Source organism: Bombus impatiens, unplaced genomic scaffold, assembly GCF_000188095.3.
Source record: "Bombus impatiens unplaced genomic scaffold, BIMP_2.2 scf_0765, whole genome shotgun sequence".
Classification (NCBI taxonomy): domain Eukaryota; kingdom Metazoa; phylum Arthropoda; class Insecta; order Hymenoptera; family Apidae; genus Bombus; species Bombus impatiens.
In genome coordinates, this window is record NT_177184.1 from 888364 (window position 1) to 911153 (window position 22790).

Consider the following 22790-nt stretch of genomic DNA (forward strand, 5'->3'; position numbering starts at 1 on the left):
CAGGATGAGGCCCGGCAGGACCGTCGCAATCGAGCCCTTGCGCCCCCCACTCCCAATCTGCTTTTCCTATCCTCCCTCTATTTCTTTCTTCTTCTCGCTACCCAACAATTTCTACCTTCTTCGTTCTCCGCATCCCCCACTTTGCCTCTTCCTTTCAGATACCATGCATTTCATGCGGTATTCGTTCCTGGTGAATCTAATTGATACTAGAACGTACACACACGTGCTGCGTTCGCTCACGCACCATGAATATTTACGATATCGCGTGTCGAAATTTTGCTCCTTCCCTAGGCCTTCTCATCTTCAATGATCCTCCATCTCTTCCTTTCGAAAGTTCCATCAAACTAAAAATTCTTTCGTCGATAGAAATTCTCTTGACCTATATTTCCTCGTCAAATATTTCCCACACTTCCATTTTCCAAAATATCCATTACAGAGGATCGAAAAACACCGATCGACGTTCAACGAAGAAGAACCGTTAATTTCGTTTCCGCGCACGTACACGACTAGTATACTCGACGGAATAGTTTCGTCGAATAGCCGAACGACGAAGCGTCGACGAGGTCGCGTCTCGAATTTCACCGTAGTATTCGTCATCGACCCCCGGAGGACGTACATTTTTTTCAGCGATGTGGAATGTCGTGGTGGTATGCAGGGGCCTGATATGCAGGGCGCCGCGGGGCGAGCGCACGATCCTGTCGCTGGCGGAGCCCAGCCTGTAAGGGACGACAGCAGGGATGGAGTAGGGGCCCGAGAACCGGGAGAGGAGGGGAAGGAAGGCCTGACGAGGTCACAGTACGACCCTGCTGAACGTGGTCCCATCTCGGACTCTCTGGTCGGTAGTAGAACCGACCTTGAGTCGCGCATTATGCCTCGTCCTTGTTGGAATTTCTGGGGCCACTACTGGCCCATCAGCCGTGTCTCTGATCATCTAAGAACAGGCCCGGTGGACCTTGGTGTATGTCCCCTCTCCGTCAGAAGGCCCGTTCCGTACCAGTAGTGATGGGACCAATTCTCCTGCCTTTGCACATCTTAACGATTTATTTCATTACCGTCGCTGATCGATAATCCATGCCTATTATACTTTCATAACATTAATTCAATTTTACATTCGTCCAAATTACGCACATTTTACGAATTCCAGGCAATTATTCCAAGCTTTTTTGCAAGCTATTTTTCTTCTTTCTCGTGTAGTTTCCACTAAAATGATAACTTACGTATTTGTACAAAAGCAAGCATTTTTACAAAAAAAAAAAAAGCCTTCGCAAGAGAACGGAATGAACTATCTTCCTGTAAAGTAATTAGAAAGCTCGCGTTTCAGGACATATTTTTCTATTCTATATTCGTGGGACCAATTTGCACGAACATATCGCCTCCATAAAACATGGTCACTCTGCATTACGAAAATTTCACAATTTTTCATGAAAGTAGCGACACGCGAGTGGCGAGCAAGGGAAAAATCAAAAGGACGAGTTGTTCGGGAATTACAAGCACCGGATCGATCCCATCGCTACGCATCGGAGAATTTCGCCCCACCAGGCGAGCTTTGCCTCCGTACACCACCTCACCACCCCAAAACCGCCGAAGGATTCACAGGGCTCGGGCCCCGCGCGCATATTTCTCGGTCCACACTATTATTGTCGGAGGCTCCGCAGATGCTATCGAGTACGAGCCGGTTCGCTCGCCTCGCGGAAAGAGCCTCTTATTTTTCCCCTCCTCCACCTCCACCTCCTCCTCCTCCATCGCTCGTTCTCCACCTCCACGAGGCGCAGCTCTTCTTACCTCGATGCTTGCATCTCCCTTACGTATCTATCATTCCTTTTTCTCCCTCGAAAGATCTCTCGAGTCGCTTCCTCTTCGTCCTCCCGGCATAGCACATCCCGAAATCTCTTCCGCTTTAGCTGACTTTTTACGCCACGCTCCGCTGGACATGTCCGTCGCGACGCGACGCGGGAATCTTCTTTCGTTCCGAACGAATTCCGGTTAGAGACGTTCCATAAGTCAATTGGAATGTCTCTCGCTCTGACATGTGTTACGTTATTCGGATATTATGGGTCGGAGAGATACATTATTCTCCGTTAACGTCGTCTTACGAGCGGAGGTCACCTCCTGTTCATTTACATAGGACTGTTGTAAGATGCTATGCGGACTTTCTGGATTTGCGAACAGAGCTCTTTACAATGCTCTCTGTCGTACTTTCTTCTTTGATACGTCGAATACGTTTTGCTATTACGGAAAATCCATGAAAAATATTTTTAATTAGTCGATGCCACGGTAGTAGGATTAAGTATGGAAAAGGGTCTTGAAACTCGGTCTCTTATCATTTCGAAGATCTACCATTTAGAAAAAAATTTGCATTGCCAGAAAATAGTAGCACGAACAATCTGTATATGCAAGTATAAATATTGATGTTTCTAAATGTAAATATTCAACAAAAAGATCAGATTTATAATGTCATTTAAAAACGCCGCTCTAGAACATGTTGGATTACTTTTACAGGATCAGGCAGGTGGTCTATATGTTACACAATGCGTTATGCATCTTTAAAATAGTTCGAAAGTACAACGTGACCTTGTACGCGATTTGTCATATGTCAATTTTAGCGATGGAGAAAAAATGCCAGACGAGTGTGACAGGAAACCGAATAAACACTTTCTCCATCGAGACCTGACTCTAGGCCGCAAATCACGCACGTGTACCAACAGAAGGGAGCGAAGAACGAAGCAGCAAGCACGAAGCACGCAGCACTCGTGTATCATTAAGGAATTCCTCTTCGAGAAATATTGGTAAGGAATGCCAGCGCTGCAAAAGGAGCGATATCTTCGGCCAAAAGGGTCAGCCTTCGTATTAGAGGTCCTGTATATGCATTTTAATGGAAGATCCACCACCTACAATAATAATTCCTGCGAAACCGTTTGCACGTACTCGTGAGTTCTACGTCGGTACTCGAGTACATATACGTGCGTTTATAGATGCTGTAAAAGCCAGAAAAGAATCTACGTTTTTAGTACACGAGGAAGGGACGCAAAAATTATGACAGAAGGGAGAAAATAAAGACAGTCCATAAACGACGAACAGCAGTAACGCATACTTGCATGCGAATTGACAAATTGTTGTCAGCACTGTTGCTTTGCATCGGGTATATATATATATATATATATATATATGAATTTTGAATTTATTCTTCGTCATAAAAATTCATTCACGAATTTAAATAATAAACTTTGCTCTACGACGTTGCAAGATCCTAAGCAAATTCACCGTGAGATATAAATACAATGCCCGTTGTTAATAATAGCGGAACATCCTTATTACCAAAAATATCGCTGCACTTCAGCCGTAAGGAAACAAAGCAGATTACAAAAGTCACGAACAAGCATCTAACCTAACCTAATCCAAGCTAACCTCAACTCCTTCGTATATACGCTCATTGTCAGGGTATTCAGAAGGTTATTACGGACACGCGTGGTTATTGTTATTGTCACCGGTGGTACTGGTATTCGTTGGTATTACATACTGGGATCGCTAGGTTGTTCTGTTGCTGCGTGGCCGGGACAGAGGTAGTGTGCGACGGAGGCTGCAAATAACGATGACGGGGAGATGTTTGTGTGTGTGGTAGTGGTGAGATGGCGGAGGAGGAAGAGCGATTGGAATGCAGCCGAGTGAGGAATTCCGGCCCCTCCCGCATATTTATCTGAACGCTGCACGCCGAACCGCGGGGCCCCGCTCCGAGCGAAGGGCCCCCTTTTATAGTGCGCCAACTACTCTCCGCCGCTCATACCATCGGAGGAGGAACGAAGAAAGAGGGATAGATAGCAGAGAGCCGCGCGGAGCCAGTGTCGGGCCACTATGCGTACGGATCTGTTCAGGAATGCCCGCGGTGTTTTGTAATTGGACGCATTCGTGGCATTTTCTTCTGAATACGCAACCGCGGCAAATTTCGAAAGCAACGTCTTCCGGCGAATGTTAAGGGCACGGATGCAGAACCGTTTCCTTCGGGAATTTTCGAGATGATTTATGAGGAAATTACGGGGGTAGAGAGAATCATGATTCGATGTACTTTTAAACATTGCCGTCGGAATGGAATGATGTAGAGGGGAATGGTGAGCCGCATTCCATGGAAGGAAATGGAATTTGTGACAACTTCTCTCTCTCTGTCTCTTTCTGAAAAAACCACATTTTCATAACATTTAGTAAATTTCATTCTGTCTTCCTTTTGATTCTTGTTGCCTTGATAATAACGAGTTAATGCTTGTGAAATGTTACTCGAAAATTGATAAAAAAGAAATAGTCTTTTGGGGGGCTGATTGGCTGGAAATACCTAAAATTAAAATATTTATGAGATTGTGCTCTTCGAGTTTAACTGGATTCCTCAAATATTTCTTGAACAAATACAATTACGTATTTGTAATAACAAGTAATGATCTGTCTCTAAAAACAGACAATTTACGAATTAACGATTACGAAGAAAATATTGACATAATTTAAATGGTTAGTCGACGTACTCGCGTTAAATCGTGATTCTTAATCTCTTCCTCGCACGAATCGACAAAAGAAGGCAGAGAATCGATAATTTAATTCATACTTAGACGTGGTAGCGAACAGAGAGGGAAAAGAATCAGCAGTAAGCAGACTGACGATGGAGAAAAGCATTTCTTCGGCCGGACAGCTGTTGCCGAACAAAGGCTGAAGGATACAAAAGAGGAATTTCTTGGGGCGCACGTGGCTCCCGAGAGAAAGAGAGAAGAAGGGAAGGAAAAAAAGAAAAAGGAGGATCCACGGCTAATGCAAGAGGCCGACTATACACACGTGACCCGCTACACCCTTTCGGGCATTCCTCTCCTTCCGTCAATTTCCTCTTTTCTTACTTTCAATGCGTCATCTTTCATTCCTCCTTCCCTGTGACTATTTCGTCTCCCTCTTATCAATCACGCAAATGGAATTATAATCGAGCATATATTTAGATTGACTATGAGTTATAAAGCTAAGAGTTGTTTTCACATTAATGGCTAATAAAACAATCCTACTTACTTTCGTATAAGAATTGTTGAACTCTGTTCGTTATACAATCATCATGGATATGATACAAATACACATACACACACACACATGATTCCATTATAATAAATGAAGACATTATTGAAATTGTTTTAAGTAATGATTTCGTAACAAAATCCACGTTTATATCATTCTTTGTGCACTCTATTACAGAAATCGTTGTTGATATCGAGATTGTTCGAAACATCAAACGGAAGAAATACTTTCAAATTCCGTCGAAGAATCTTTTTTGGAATGTGTGAATTATGCGCGGGATTAACTTGTATACCAGCTCATATAGGACCAGCACTGTACGTGCAGTACGCAATCTCACCAATAGAAGTCGCCACAATCTGCAACTTCACACGTGCTCAAAGTCATATCTTTGATATACGACTAAATCGTACATCATTATCGCTATATATGTATACATATATATATATCAAATATTCAATCAGTTATCTCTAATTTAAAAATGAATACAAAACCTTGTGAAATTACGTAATCGTAAGACAATCTGAATACTTTTAGAAATATTAAATTTTTATCATATAAGTTCCTTGAGAAGTCTTCCTCTTCTTTTATTTCATGCTTTTAGGCCTTACAATATTTACGTATAACTTACTTCGAAACCATTTTTCATTTGTACATAGTATGCATGTGTGTACATATATACATATAAGAACTTTGATCTTTGAATCATCGCTTTCTTTTTTTTTTACTCTTTGATAATTATTCTCAATGAATTAAAACGACAAGTGTTAACAATGCATTCTCGGAGTATTAAAAAGAAACGGTTGAAACTCAACGAGTTCATAAATATGTATACGTTGTTTGAATGAATGTACACGTACGTGTGCAAGTAATCTATAAATTAAAATATTGTATCGTAACGCTATAATTCCATCTTCCATAATTTCATCTTTTAATAATAATAGGCAAAAATTAAAAATTAAAAATTACAGATAAATTCCTTTCCTTATCTCCAGTTTTAATTCATAGAACGATTAACACTCGAACAGACAATCAATTATTATGATTTAATCGTGAGATTTTCCGCGATTAAACGAAGTGGCTCGTCGAGGAGACCTATACAGAATCAAATCGTACGTACTGCCGTGCCATGTAAAACATATTTGTGTGTTTGTTTCGATGTCACGATAACGAAATGATTGATACCGTCACAATAATTCCGGTTTGCGTTGTATTGTAACGCCCCGCCAAATTAGACACCACAAGAATCCCACTATGCTTTAGTGACATCAACATGTATGTATTTAAGGCAATACAAAAAATTAAAAACATTTAAGGAATCTATATGGAATATCCTCTAATCTAATGTACTTGATGGATTCGATAAAGATAGAAGTTATATAAATAGATCATTTAAATCTCAAAACACGAGAGGAAGATTTAATTTAATTACGCGTGAAATTTTCTCAAGGTCATTCTCCTAACATTTTCCAAATCATTGTATATTGTATAATTATGAATAGAGAGATATGTTATTTATAATTTGTATTATATAAGTATTACATTATGTATATCGTTTGCGACGACTATTAATTTAATAGTGTCGATAAGTTTATGAATAATAATTTAATAAGTACACACGCATAAATCACAGAGAAGCGTATAGGGGGACGGGCACGTTTGTACAACGGCACCTGGCACCGTTACCTTATCAGTAAGATATAAGAATTCTCCGTAGAGAAAGTTTGGATATATTTTGTGTTTGCTATTTATCGTCTCGATACACCAAACGGTGAACGTATATTTAGATGTTACGAGCATACAGATACTTCACATTCAAAAGCCCTCGTGTTCGAGCGAAGAAACAACAGAGATAATTATGTTGACTGTATAAAGATTTTTTCCCCGTCGAGACAATTTTTCTAGATTAAACTGTCATTCAAATTACCGCAAAATTCGAAACTGTCTACAACGATGGAGCAAAGCAAAATTTTTTGCTTGCAATTTGCACGATGTGAAAATAGATAACTTGTTAAAGTATGTAATAAAACAAGAAATGCGATAAATAACGATAACTTGACATCTTTCGATTCCTTGAGCACATAAAAAAATAAACAACGAATTACTCTTAAGAATTATCTCCTAACAGGAAAGATTCTACTTCTCGGAAAGAATCACAGAACTAAGAAGAATATCACAGCTCTTTGATTCGACCGTTAAACACATTCTTCTAAACACCTAAACTGTCTTAAATACGCGGAATATCGTTCTAAATTCTACATTAAGAAAACTTTAAACGAAAACTTCGATAATAATGAACAAATTTCTCAAGTTTTCCTCTTCCTGAAAGACGACATTAATTTTCACGATATTTCTAACCTTTTCGTCATTGATCTTTATCACAAAACCTGCGTGACTGGAGTATTTTCAAATCTTATTGCCGCTAAAACCGTCCGCCGACGATCATAACCTGCATACACGTCAGTCGCGTCACCGAGGCCTAAAAATCTAATTATAAAATAGAAAAAAGCCCCCACTGCCGGTGGAATCGGCGTGATCGCGAACAAGCTGCTCGCTCTCTCTCTCTCTCTCTCTCTCGAGATAAGTTTCCTCGGGGAGCCGTTTTCCAACAGTTGCAGAAGGAATGCGCACCAGGTGAAGCCAGCATGACGATCGGCCGCGTAAAGGTGCGTTCACATCGAGCGCGTGTTCGGGTCGCGTCTTGGTTTGCGACGCGACGATGCGCCTGGCGCGATGGAACGAGCCTGCGCATACGAACGTCCCACCGCCAGGGAAGAAGGGAAGGGAGTGGGAGGCAAGAGAGCGGGTAGGCTGCGGTGGCGAACGAGCGATGCTGATATGAATGGAATGCGATGCCATTATCGTGGTGTACATACCGATAACTCGATGCCCCGTTCAGCGAACGAAGGTGTCTGCGCGGACCGAGCAAAAGCTCTTAACTTTCCAGCAATCCTATCTCTTCGCGCGAAACGCATACGGAGGATGCTCTTTCTCTCTGGCGTTTTCGTATCAAAAGGAAAGCCCGCGAAATTTAAGTTTGAGAATTGGGCGATCAGAATAGAGTATTCTCTGATGTAAAAATAAGAAACGTACGTTTCTACAAACGATTTTTCTTTAATAACAGTAAGATAAAAGTTTCGCTGAATCTGTGAGTTGAATGTTATACAGTTCGTACGTAAGACTATGAACAAGTAATTGATCAGTTTCTTGATATTCCCCCCCCCCTCCCCCAGTAAAGGAAAAGAAAGAATTTTAATTGTATAACGTATACCAGAAATATTTTCGGCATAAATGCAAAAACGTAAGTAATAAAATCTTGACAGTGTTAACCCATTGAAACGTTATCGCGATCTTTTGACACTCATTGAAGAGAATTGTTATCAATTATGTTGTGCAACACGAAACTAACTATTGATCACCGCTAGCAGTCGTTCGGTAAAACGATGCCGTGTATCGATTAGACCTATGTTACTATCTCTATGCCACTTTTTACAGACAATGAAAACGTTCTATTTCTTTGTCATAGTTATCTTTCTTCCCGCAACCAGGTTAATCAATAAAATAACACTAATCTATTCTCGAAATACATAAGTTAAAAAACACTTAATTCCCATTAATTATTTCTACATTATCTTATAATAGAATGAATGTGTGAAAATTCCAAAGAAACCTCTATGACTGATAATTTTCCATAACCTTAACGGTTCTATTAAAAGAAATCATGTTCACTGGCGATATTTTTACACGGTAATATTTAATTTGTTATCATTTTTAATCGCTTTTATGCGTCAACATCTTTGATACTGATATAATTCCTATCTAACCTATTATAGCCTGATATAGTTTAATCATACGCATATCTTTCTAGCAACTTAACAATAGTGTGATGTAATTGGAAAACGCTAAACAAATTAAGAAGAAAATGAGCATTAAATATTCTCTCTATGTAGTTCAAACTTCGAACAATGAAATGTACGAAAACGTTAAACAAATATTCTAATAAATCATACGTATATAAAATGAATAAGCTATATTTGTTTGTGTTTGTATCTCCTACTACGAAGTAAATTGTTTTCAGTAACTATAAAAGTAAAAGATGCGAAATTTTCTAGAAGTGTTAAAACAAAAAAGAAAGCGGAGAGAGGAGAAAGAAGGAAAAAAGAATACGCTGTGCACATTTGAGAAGGGCTACGGTACATTCACATTTTTGTGTCGCCCTTCCAAGAAGAGCACCGTGGAGAAGAAGTTAGAAATCCTGACGAACGTATTCGGTATGCATATCGCTTTACGGAGAGCTCTCCCTTTCGGAGAAATCGGCATCTGATGCTCGTGCATTCCCTTTGGATGAATGTCGAGCGTTATATTGAGATTTCAGGGAAATCGACGTATCAGCCAATTAAACTTGACCAGATAAAAAAGAACGAGCTCATGGGTCAGCCCGTTACACGATCGTTACAACGATTCGTATCGTCGTCGATTTTCTGCCATCGTTCAAGAGAAAATGTAATTTTCGTCGCGACAATTCCCATGTGACGCCTCACCTGAATATTTATAACTCTCGTCGCTTTTGTGATTCATTCGACGCGATAAGAAACGATCTTGAAGATCGCGGAAAGTCCTTGCAACGTTCATACACTTAAACGAATTAAAAAAATTCGATCCCAGAAAGGGATAACATCGACACACTCGATTAACCATTTAGATAATACTTCGAGATAAGAAGATTATAATAATAGCCGATCGAAATGTAACACGTATTACTAGAACGCCAATTAAAAATACGTCTATATCTATATAGGTAGAGGAATGTTGCTAAATAAATGATTTTCAACTATTGTTCAATCGGAGAAAGCTATGATAGATAATCATATCCTTGTAGAATTGCGACGATTTTTTTTTTCGCGAACTCGACGACAAACAGTAGCCAGATCTGAATCTGGGGTACGTCATTTAGCTGTTGGTTATCAGGCAATGATAAGTCTTTGATAATCAGCCTTCATGCATTCCTGCGTTGATAAGAGACGATCGTTTCGTGATTCAAGCCGGTTCGTATGGTCCAAGGCACGTACGCATCCTCGGAAGAAAAAGCGAGTTAAGTGGAATGAAAATTGCAGAAAATTTTTGACGATTGCCACATGTGATCGATAATTCACATTTTTTATAGAATGGTAAAAGATAGATCATCGCGGAAAAGACAGTTGAATATCTTCCATTATCAAAATGATTTTACTAAAATACAGAGTCAAAAGTCATGAATTTATCGACGATTTAAAGCTGTTGTGTGTATATTTTTTTCGAAAGAGTCGTGGATTTTTTACTTTGCTATTGGGTAATTTCTACGGTTGCAAAGATAGTTATTTGATTTTTTCTTAAAGTCTTTTATATGTATATAACATTTCCATGCTTTAAAATGTTGAAATATTTCACGACATATTATTCTTAAAAGTCATCCCGAAACTTTCCGGATTTACTTTTGCCATAGCTTGACATACAAGTATTATCAAGAATGAAAAGACAACTTTGTTATATTTCCTCTTATTTTTTCAAACATTTAATGCGACAAATGTTCCTACTTGTGTCATAGATGGAAAAATCGTTGAGCAACAAGGAAAATTCGCGACACAAGTGTTAAAATGATTGATTTCTTACTTGACAAAGACTTATATAGTGTGAATATTCAGAGAACTCGATGATGTGGCAGATAACTAAGATTTAAATACTTTGAACGACAAGAATACAAGATCTCTCTTTTTAATATTCTGTGCAGCACTAATAGTTACTTGTTTAATGAATCTATTTGAAACGTAAATTACCAGCTGTGTAACAGTAACCATGATTCTCTTCGTTTCACACGCTAGAAGTGCTATATACTGAATTTTCAAACTACTCCCTTATAGGATGCGGAATATGCGAACTTAAAAAAATAAAAAATAGTAGTATAGCCTTCCTGTATTATCTTTTACCTCCTGAAACGTGATTATTCAACCTCGAATACGATTATCGACATACAGCAAACGACGGAGGCGGCCGAGAAGGTAGATGGAGGAGGGGGGAAAAAAAGGATGAGGTAAAGGGAGAAACATCAAAAAGAAAGAAAAAGAGAAGCGTGAAATTCCGGCGGGCGTCTAAAAATAGTCGGTTACAAAAAGGAATAATAACGCGGGTACGTATATATCTGGTCGCCGGGTAAAAGCGTCGGCCTATTTATGTATCGCTCGGTAGAGATGGAATCTCGATCTCTTCGCGTGGTCGTTAACATTGTTTGCCCCTGGAAGAGAGCCTAAGGAATGTGAAAAGCTGCGTCGGCAAATGGCGAGCAACAACGCCGTAAGGCCGGTCGCGCTCCTTACCGCGCTCTCTATTTTCTTCTACGGTATTTCCGAGCTGAACCCTTCCCAGCGTGTCCGCGTCCACGTCCGCGTATGAGAATTTCACGCAAAATCTTCTGTTCGTTCTCCTTTAACTTTAAACCGTAACCGAGCAACAAAATAACGAACGAAAAGAACGAGATTAAAAAATATACGTATATTTATATTCATAACGCATCTACTTAGATACCTATGTATGTAGATAAATATGTATTAGAATACGAAGCGTCGCGGTAAAAGAAATAAAGGAATTATACCTTTCATATAAATCTAGTAAGCACGTACACATACTTGGTTCGTTTGTCCTCGACGAACTTGAACTTGACGGGCATATGATATGTACGCGTTTTGAAACAAAAAGCACGCGACAGTCGCATACGAGCATAATGGGGAAAGGCTAAAAATGCGAATGGCGAGCCACGTCGATCGCTATGTAACGATAATATTCTGCGTTCCTCGGCCATCCTATTTCTTTCGCGCGCTCGTGCGAAAGAGCGAACGGTATAGTCGATTCGCAGCACCGCGGGGCATCATCCAGAGTATCGAAGGACAGTAGCACATCTGCTCGTGCGCACGATCGTACACCCTCGGGAGTCCTCGTAGCTCTTCGTGAATCCATTCGTGGACCGCCTGGGGGCCCTACGAGCGTAACACCGGTAGCCACTACGCCAAAAGGGTCGCATTCGCGCGGGAATAGAGAGAAAAAAAGAGAAAGACAGAGGGGACACAGCCGGAGAAGGACGGAACGAAAGAAGCAGCCGAGGACGGAATATCCAGGGCCGAGGCCCGAGAGAGGACAGGCTCGAAGACTTGGGGGAACTGGCATCTTTTCTTCAAGATGCATTCAAACTTGGGAGAAGAGTACGCCTTAGCGATGGGATCAATATCCTCGCGTACTCTTTCCACACCATCCTACACCATTCATCGTACCGTTTATTTCTCTTTTCATTCCATCGTCCTATCGATGTGTTACTGGGAATTCAACTACAATTATATATATATATATATACACGATATAGGCTGTTTTTTTAAACTCAATTAAAACAATACGTTTTACCATCTCTATACTTAAAACTTACTTTGATCCGAAATCGAAGCTACTATTATTTAATCAACGATTTAAAGAAACCAAAAAAATCATTCGATCTACGGCAACGGCGCTTGGACAACAACGCTAAACTTTTTTCCCTGTTTATGCATAGACGCATTTCCTATATTTACACGCCGTCTAGATGCAACGTAGAGCAAAATTAGCTCCGCGTTTAACGCGTTAAAAATACCACATTCCACGAGCAACATTACCAAACAATCGATCGACGCTTCTCAGCGAAGCAACCACATGCGCGAATCCTAACCTTTATCAAACGACGCAAGCTTGGCGCCGAAAACTCGAAAACTATGTAAGACGACTAACTATAATAAGTTAACCCCATCGCTAGCAGTGCCTTTCGTCTTTCTTTCACCGTTTCTCTCTTTTCCGCTATGGTGCCACGCATCCAGTCTCTCTTTCTCGCTACTTGCCGCTACCTTGCACGCCGGGACCCAGCGGAGAAACGATGGAATAAGAAGACAGCGTCGGTGGGAGAGAGATAGAGCAAAACGTAGAAGAGAGAAGAGGAAGTCACTGGCAGGGGCCAGTATATAGAGACACGGAGCCACGAGGGGGAAGCAGGGTGGGGGCGGAGAGTGGTGGAAAGGTGTGGAGGGGAACAGGGTTCGAACGGACGGGAGACATTCCAATCTCTCATGGCAAGCTTGCCTGCTTTGCTTCGCTCGCTTGTCTGCTTGCCCACTTGCCAAGATACCGTCGTCCTAAAGCCGGCCCACGCTACATCGAATGGCACACGGACATCGTAACCGTGTAATCTCGCGACGCGATCGTTATAGTCGATTTTGCGGGGATAGTAAACGAGTACGAGCGTCCCCACGGATACACAGCCTCGATACATATACATACAGATAGGATTATTAGCAGCGCATTATGAAAAAAGCTCGGCCTCGAGTGCAGAAGAAACTCGGTGACACGCGTTCGAATACCATTGCCGAATATCGGCGAGATCGATTACGTAACGTGATACTAATGCGAACGCTGCCGAATTTTTATACATTCGTTGGAAATTGAAACAAAATCCACGCAACAGTACAGAGAATGTACAAAATGAAGTACTCGTTATAATAATTAGTGGGTGAAACAGCCTCTGCCGATGTTCGTTTCTTTGATCGAACGAATTGCTGCAATAAGGAGGTAACTCCGCTATTCAGTAATTTGAGTAATCTTACATAAATGGAAACGCAAAATCGACCAATATATCAGACCTGTCTCCTTATTGCCGCGAACTCTTCGATTGTGCTCACCTCGTTCTATTTAACGAATATTCTGCTACCAGATACACGTAAAGGTCGTGTTTCCTTCGCGCGTTCACGCGTAAGAAGGTATTTTGAAGCGGCGATTGCGACGATTTCGAAGCTAATCTGAAAGAAGCGGCGTTCAGAATTTGGCCCCACTGGCTACACCGATGACGATGTCAATGACTGCGATTTCAGTCTCTGAAACCGTTATGACGCATATATGTACATATAAAAGGACGTCTTCGGCGAAACGCGCCTGTGTACGTATATATGTACGTGGCAAGCACTATTTCGAGCGTGAAGGTACACAGCGTACATATGTATATTTTACGTATTTCGGTATCCCGATACACTTTCCTCGGCAGACACGTTCATATCGCTAGGTAGAGCCAACGTCGCTTCGGACTAGACGTTACACCTGTCGGAACGTTTTAAATTAACAGCCAGACTGTGCTGGCTGTTCCTATTTGCCAAGATTCACGATATACCTATTTCTTCTTTCGTTTGTATCGCGGGCAAGAATGATTGGGACTGGTCAGTGATGAGAACTGTTACGAGAGAGCTCGATCGTATCGAGCCGCGCTTGGCGATAGATTTCGACGTAATTATGTAATAAACTAATACGTCGCTTTCGCGTGATCTTTATGCAACAATCATACGCAAAACGATGCTCTCGTATATGCACGTATAAAAATCACAGGAGAAAAATATAATTTATTATATTCTTCCTATTTTACAGATTTAAAATTATTTACCAATTTAACATTCGATATATCGTCTCGATCAATTTTGAACGATTAGGAAAATAGATAAAGCCATCCTATGGAATTTGAGTATCGAACATTGTAATCTTTTTGAAGTTTGAGGATCACTGTGCCCCCTATCGTTTAGGCTGCCCTACATTCGTTCGTATGGAGAAGTTTGCCAGGCTTGGGGGTATTTTGGTTGCTTTTTACAACGCTAACAACTAATAAACAAAGTGTGAAACGCCACACCCTTGTTCTTCGTTTTCGTCTTATTCCGTATCGTAGAATCGCCCCTTAAATTCTCTGCCATTTGTTGCCGAACACCCTGTATAATTTAAAGCATCGAGAGATCTGCAACTTCCTCCGGCGGTGTCATAATCGGTTTTGTATCTGTCCGCGCGAGACGATGCGACGAGCGGTACGAGGGAACCGAGCGAGCAAAAATAAATGGCAATTAAAATTCCACTCGCATCTCGCTGCCTCGTAGAGAGTCGTGAGGCATCGTAGAGACAGGAGTAAGGGAGCCAGAGTACGCTGGCAAGCGGGTGCGAGCGAGAAAAACTGAGAGAAAAAGGAAAATACTGGAAACGCGGAGAACCGACAAAGACGATAGAATTCCCATTGCTGGCGAACGAGAAAGAGACGACCCCAGTTTCATAATCTTATAGATCCCATCGAAAATCTGAACGATCTTCGATTCATCACAGCCTATTCTGACTTTCCTTTTTTTAATACGATGGTATTCACGATGGTATTCGAGCACTTTTTACTACATTTATTTATTTATTTGTATTTTATATAGACGGTTATGTAAAATTTGTCAGGATATTGGAATAAATGTAACAGGCGACGATACGACCAACTAAGTGTACGTGCAATTAATTAAGAAACTGAAAGGATTAAAAGGAAACGTAACGAGGGGGGAAAAAAGCTTGAAAATTTCGTTTACAGGATCTACAATGAGTGAAAGTAACGAAGAAGTACGTATACGTAAGAACGTATTACTTGCGAAAAAGTTTATATCTATGTAGATGAGAAATTCAAACAACCAAATCTGATGCATAGTCATACGGAAAAAAGTTCGTAATTTTGAAAGTCTCTCGGTAGAAGAAACATCCATTTGTTCATCGAGTTTAGGATGGCTTTTAGACCAGGCAACCTACTCGGCTAATTAATAATTGAGTACCGTGAAGTATAACACTGACCCAGTTGGATCGATGAATTATTAAAATGAATAAGCGAATAGAATTATCACGGTCTATCCCACTTATTTCTGCTGTCTGTTCTGCTTCTGACTTTTTGATGTATAACGTCCTCTTTGGCTTGCATTCGTTTTTCGCTTAAACTTCGCTAGATACTGCGTTACTTTGATCATTTAATAAAGCAAGATTTTTTTCTGGTTCGTGATTCATAATAAACAGAGAAACGAGCAGCATAGAGAAACAGCGAAAAATTTAACGCTTCTATCGTTCGGTAAATTAAAAAACCGATCGTATAACCTTCCAATAACAAATAAGCTCGTCGCAACCAAGGTCAATCTTCGTCTTCGCCAATTCCTCCTCTCTATGAAACTTTCGAAATTCCTCAAGATTACGTCATGGCGCCTCGTCATCGGTGTTCCTTGGTCTCATTGCCATTGAGACATGAAAACAATCGTTAGCCACGCACAACACCATCGGACGTGGTTTGCAAAAATCGTACGATTAAATTAGTATAACAAAGAAAACTTGCTTTACACGATTCCAATGATTTTTTACGTTTTACGTTTGTAATTCGATGACCAACGATAATCGTATTTAAAAACTTCCAAAAGAAGAGAGAAAGGGAAAACATTAGACTCTTCTTTAAAAATGGAGAAAAAATAAAAAAAGGCGAGACAAGCCGTTGTTTAGTCTGCGGGACGAACTCCTCTCACCCCGCGGATTACGCGTTCTAAGACTGTCGTCGAGAAGTCTCCAGACAATCACGAAACTAGAATCGAGCCACGAGCCAATCTTGAAAATCGACGATGACATCAGGCGTGCAGTATTTCGACCGAAATAAATATACCGTACATCGACATTCTGCCACTTCCTGTCGCGTTCCACGCGAAAAGTCGCGTTGCTTCGCTTCCGGCGACGTACGAAATTCGTGGAGGAATATTATCGAAAGAAGATTGGCAGACAGACGAACGTGAAATATCCTTGGCAATAGCGGATATTTATTTCTGATTGAAATTGGAAAGGAATCGCGGAGCGCCAGACTAACGCGAAATATTCGCGTAGGCAGCGGGAATTTCGCACAGTTGGCATTTATACTTTCGGAAATTCACGTTCCGCGAATACGCGACGCTACATCGACGTAACGTATTGCCGAAATCGTTTCACGAGAAAATTTCTTACGACGAATCGAAGGTAAATCGCATATACGCGCCGTCAGACGTGCCAACTATTATAATTTCTTCTTGGCGAAGATACCAGCTATTCGCAGATTTCCACGCGTTGCCTCTCGCATTTATATAGAAAAATATTTTTAACAAGATAAAAAGAAGAGATAAGAAGCAACGAGTTAGCTGGATTAAAATTAAGGAAAACAGGCAAAAGATGAACAACGTATTTTCCTTGTTTCCTTCACTTTGAAAGTTATCTATGACAAATATAAAAGATCGTATTGAAATTCCATATTAACACCTTAATGAACAAATTTTCTCATGGTAAATGATCGAATTTCTTTTACCGTAACAAGCAATTAATACCGATGACGAGCCTGATATACAGGGTGGTTGGTAACCGGTGGTAAAGCGCAAAGGGGGTGATTCTAGGCGAAAAAATAAGTCGAAAATATAGAATAAAAATTTTTCATCTGAGGCTTTGTTTTCGAGAAAATCGACTTTGAACTTTGGCTTGGTACGCGTGCGGTACGTTATACCGGATCTCAAAGTCGATTTTCTCGAAAACGAAGCCTCGAACGAAAAATTTGTATTCTATATTTTCGACTTCTTTTTTCGCCTAGAATCGCCTCCTTTCCGCTTGTACCGCCAATTATATAAACCACCCTGTATACGTAAGCAATCGATCGATAAAATTCATAGACCGATGTTTAATGAAATACCGAACGAGCGAGATGAAAGAGGAAAGGAACATTACGAGACGCCAACTAAAAATGAGAAACGAGCTTTCGTTCGATTTCAACGCTGAGTGTGCGTTAACTAATTACTCGCTTGCTTTACAGTGACACAATGAAAGTCCAGGAGACGTAAACTCATCGTAAAAGACTCGCTTTTCGAATGATGTAACCGCGAAGCGCGTAAGAGAGCGGACAAGCGTATCCTCGGACTGCAGACTCGTCGAGAGGGGAAAACTAGTTAATCCGGTGTTAATCGTCCGATCCGGCGACAAATATGAATACAAACGGGCGAAGGGGAGCGGCTAGTGACCGGAAGTAACATGATTTCTCACGAAATAACTTCCTGTCTACAGCTCCCACCGTCCCTCGTTTAAAAGTTCATCGGTCCCTCGCTGCTTATAATCCCAACTAACGGAGGTTCATCGGCACCGAGGGTGCACAGGAGGAGAAATATCTGTTTGCCTTTGCGCTATCCACTGTTCAATGTCACTGTCATGGTAATTTTTCATCTGGCTAGGAGAAAAATTCAATAGCAACGCGTGTACAGTATCGTGAAAGAGTTTTCATCTTGAGAATTAATATTTAACGACGAACGAGAATGTTCGCGAAAGTCAAACAAACTCGAGTAAAATTAGATTTAAAGCAAATGTTTCGGTGTTGTAGTTTCGCCTGGTTTATTGTCGTGAAATTTTTTAAATAGTTTCTTGCTTTTCCATGTGTTACAGTGGTCTCGAGAAATGAAGAATTACGTATATCAACGTTTTGCTTGTGCTTTCTCTCTTTCATACAGCGTCATATAACTGACACACTGTAATATATTTTCCGTACCAGTTCAACTTTTCAGACTACCAAAGTATACGTAACTGATAATAGGAAAATACAGTGGAAGTAAACGAGGCTGTAACGAATTACCGCGACGAATAATCAAACTCCATGCAACATTAGTCGTATCTTTCTCTAGATTAATGAAAATAGAATAATTCTTTGCCTAAGAGTTCTAGGTGAAACTAAAATAACAATTTGAATATAAAATAATAATTTCGTTTGATCGTATCGTTTCTCAAATAGGTAGCAATTTTCCTCGAATATACGATACAACTTGCTAAAGTATCAGGTTTTAAAGCGTAATTAGTTGGACGGTTGACGCATAAACTTGTACTATAAAACACGAATCGACGTTCCTCGTTAAAAGCCCCTTTCGTATGGACGATTCGCGTGCTTCAACGCGACGAAAATAATTAAAAGGACACTGGAGACTTACCTCGAGTACGTCCTGTGCGGTCTGAAGGTATTCTCGAAGCATGGCCTCCTGAATGGCTCGCCATTCTTGCCTTGGATCCTCCAGTTGCGTCGTTTCTGAAACGATCGAAAAACAAACAGATAAATTAGATACACCTTAAGACTATAGATCTTTGTTTCACGTGTCTTTCAATCGTTTGCACGCGTTGTAAATGTCGGTCGTGCAACGCTTCGGCCAAGATATCTCATTAAGGCCCAACGGGTTGCATTAAGGCGACATTCCATTTGCAATTTTTTCCAATCAACTGACATTATCGAACTGTGTTTTTTCAAGACTATAACTATGAGAGAAAATTGAAAGGAGCCGCTTAATACGTTTCTCGTGGTAATTCTTCACAGTTTCCAACAATTCATCGCGCGTTTTCTACAACGCGTTTCCTACGACGAAAGGTTAGGATCTAACCCCAACCTAACCCCAACCTAACCTCAATCTTACGTCGCATCGTCATCCGGGGAACGTTTAGCGAAAATGACGTTTAAAAAATACTCTTCGCGCAAGAAATGTGCCGGCTATTTAGATAAATACGGGATACTCACGATTAACGTGATTAATGTAGTATGCACCCACATGCTTGTCGTAAGCTTCTTCCCATCCAAGTGGAAGCTCGTTCCCAATACAGTCTGCGAATGTTTGTGGTTTTGTAAATCTGTAAACGGAAAGGAAACGAACGGTTATCAACATATCAAAATTACGAGAAATCTAGTTTCCTTTCTTTTTTCCAAGTCGATTTGAATTTGCTAATCTTCTAGGAAAAATATTAATTACGTACAGAGTGATATACAGGGTGATTGGTAACTGGTGGTACAAGCGGGAAAGGGGGTGATTCTAGGCGAAAAAAGAAGTCGAAAATATAGAATACAAATTTTTCGTTCGAGGCTTCGTTTTCGAGAAAATCGACTTTGAATTTTGGCTCGGTACGCGTGCGCTTTATCGCGTCTCGTTGTAACGGATCTCGCTGTAGATCGTTGTCTCGATGGAAAAGTTAAAAAACAAAAGAAATTAAAAAAAAATTTTTTATTCTATATTTTCAACCTCCTCACCCCCCCTCCCCCTTCCGCTTGTACCACCAGTTACCAACCACCCTGTATAGCTATGTGATGTATTATATGGTAGATGTTAAATATTAAAGGTATTTTCCACATGGAATATTCTAGTCGTTGCGTTCATTTCACGATGTTACGGCCCAAAAATAATTCCTGCAATCAGTTTGCGTCAGTAGCGATTAATTGACGTCAGAAATTTGTCAAAGCGATTTTGCCTTTAAACTTTATTGTACTCCCTGATATACCTAGAAACAGTTGCCAAAATGTAGCAGAATCGTTATTTAAAGCGCCATCCAAATGCAACAGCAAGAATAATCTAATCTAATAATCATTTGCAAGAACATGTGTATTGTTATTTTTGGAAGATGTACATTTATTTTTATGCAACTTGGACAAACGATAGTCCTTGCAGAATCCTTGTATCGTTCGATTAAACGGTTGTAATTGTTTTCGTATTTTAATGGCAACGAGATCAAGAAACACCGACGGCAAGGCTATGACGTAATCCGAAAAGATTTCGAAGGTTCCGAGAGGAATTCGCCAAAAACGAAAATCAACCTTGGTTCAAGAAGTTTACTTAACACGGAGCAATCGTATAAATCGACTTTTCGATTCTAAATACCAGGGACATTACGTTCTCTGTAATAAAAATTGTCCATTTCGTTTTTCAAATCTAATTTTTTCGTTTCTGTAATTTTTGTCGCGCGAGCAAAGTTCAACACAGAGAAAAGCGTTTAAACAGCGAAACGCTCGAGAGATACTCGACTAGCGATTACATTAGCGATGTTTCAACTAAAAAAAAAAAAAAAAAGTTTTAAGAGACTATCTTGAAAAATACATGCGCTGAAAGAAATAAATGGTCGGTCAGCTGGAGATGGAAGAATTTTATCGATAGAAAAATAACGATACACGTATCTAACAACAACGGTAATGACTGTACAAGCGAAAGAGCTAATTCGACCTAATTCGATAATAATTTCATTTCTTATATACGCGTGCGCGCAACAAAGAGATCATATCTTGCATACAAAATAACCTGACCTCTGCAGGCCAGCGACCAACTCGACTTTATCGTGACGAAAGTGAAATGGAATCGGTAATCGGCATAGAAGAAGAATGCCAATACCACGGAGTAAACAGTACAACGAAGAAAGAAGAAAAACGAGGAGCGAGAAATTCTTTTTTTATCGCAAGTTGCACCTGTTGTGATCGCTCGTTATTTAGGCGAATTAATTGCTTCACGAGTGGGTAAATAATAATAGCGGATCACTATCGCCACGGCGCGATATCTTATCTACGATACTAAACTATAAGGCTAAAAGCGCAAAAATTACATCGATAGGATTCTTGGAACGATCGATGCGACGGCATATGCGTCAGCGTAACGAAAGCGTTAATAAAAATAAAAAAGATGCGATGCAAAAAAGCTTCTTAACAACTGGCCGGAGGAAGCAGCACTTGAAAACTTGTAGCACGCTGAACGAGTAACGACATCCTGTGCGAGGCACGATCGGGCATAGTAAATGTTCGAAAATGTTGGCGGACGTTATGGAATTTCAGCGACAATTCCTTAATTCCTTTTCCGCCGCGTGATTCACGTTTTTAATGTGCCCTTGGCCTTACCGCGGCGCTGTCCTATAATACGAAGGAGGAAGCAGGAGAAGGAGGGTCAAGAACGTACATCATGACGGAGGAATAACGTGGACAAGAGAGAAGGGGGCAGCTGAAGAGGCAGGGGGAGAGGAGGGGAGGGCGACATTGGAGGCGACGAGGCAGGAACAGCGACCGGAGGAGGTGGAGGAAGCGAGACTATGGGACAGACAAATCGAGTAATAAAAATTGCATAAACGCACGTTCCATATCGATAGAATCGCGCTATACCATGGTTAAATCGATTTGACATAGCGCGAGTTTCTGCTCGCGAGTTTGTACAATAGGTTGTCCAACGAGTTCCTTACCATTTGTTATTCTGCTATTCCGATCGATATTTGAAATATAGTCGAGCGAGAGTCAATAGCGAGCACACGTACACCTCGAAGCTTATTCAGAGATCGTTGCGAGTACGTTGCATAAATTGAAAATCGATTTTTGTACGGCGTATACTCGCGCTTACGGCTCTCGTATAGTGGAATATGAAAGAAAACGTAAAAATGCGTGTAATACTGGAAATTCTATAGAACTATGTTCAACGAATGGAAAAAAGCTGCGCTTAACTTGCACGACTATCGATTTGCATAAATATCTAGCAACAGCATTGATAACTTAATCCTAACGATACATAATATTACAATAAAACGGACAGACACGTTCAACAGATTGCTGAAAGTCAATGGAATTTTTTCCAAACGCGATAGTAAGTTGTCTTTCTTTCTTTCGCCGGTACAGAGGATAGAAAAAATGAATTCATTAGCTGCGACAATATGGTATTGTTATATCGGAACAATGCGTTACTAACGCCACGCTATCAGCACACACCGCTCGTTAAGACTTTCAAAGGCTGCTTTTACGATACGTTCGGTCGACATCGCTTCTACCGCCAGTCTTCTTCCATGAAGGAAGCTGAGAAGCGATGTTTACCGACGGAAACTAACAACAGAACGGCACGGCAACGACAGGAAGCACGCAGCAACCTATTACCGTCGCGTTTGTCTCGGCTATGCTAGATGTGTTAGAAACAAACACATGGGACAGAGTGGTGAACGCGTGGTATCGCTACGGATACGTAATTCGATTCTTCGATTCTTTAAAATCGTATGAAACGAAAATAGGTCTAAAGAAAGAGGATCGCTTTGTTTCGAAGCATTGTCGATACGAGGTAAGACGTTTTTTTTTTTTTTTTTTTTTTTTA

At 40.6% G+C, this 22790-nt stretch overlaps 1 protein-coding gene and 1 long non-coding RNA gene across 5 annotated transcripts in view; one reads left to right on the forward strand and one right to left on the reverse strand.

The window, feature by feature from the left end:
* The window catches only part of LOC100741514 (protein kibra), a 43790-nt gene that overhangs the window by 10396 nt on the left and 10604 nt on the right, over positions 1–22790 (reverse strand). For all 4 annotated transcript variants that reach the window (XM_024370408.2, XM_012390306.3, XM_003492593.4 and 1 more), the window contains 2 exons: positions 19436–19545; positions 18861–18955 (listed from right to left, as the gene is read on the reverse strand). In XM_024370408.2, coding sequence (XP_024226176.1) covers positions 18861–18955; positions 19436–19545 — 205 coding nt within the window. The remainder of the gene's footprint in view (positions 1–18860; positions 18956–19435; positions 19546–22790) is intronic.
* On the forward strand, positions 3576–5030 carry LOC117152186. Its single transcript, XR_004462483.1, has 2 exons — positions 3576–4103; positions 4590–5030. It is a non-coding gene; the product is annotated as an uncharacterized LOC117152186 (long non-coding RNA).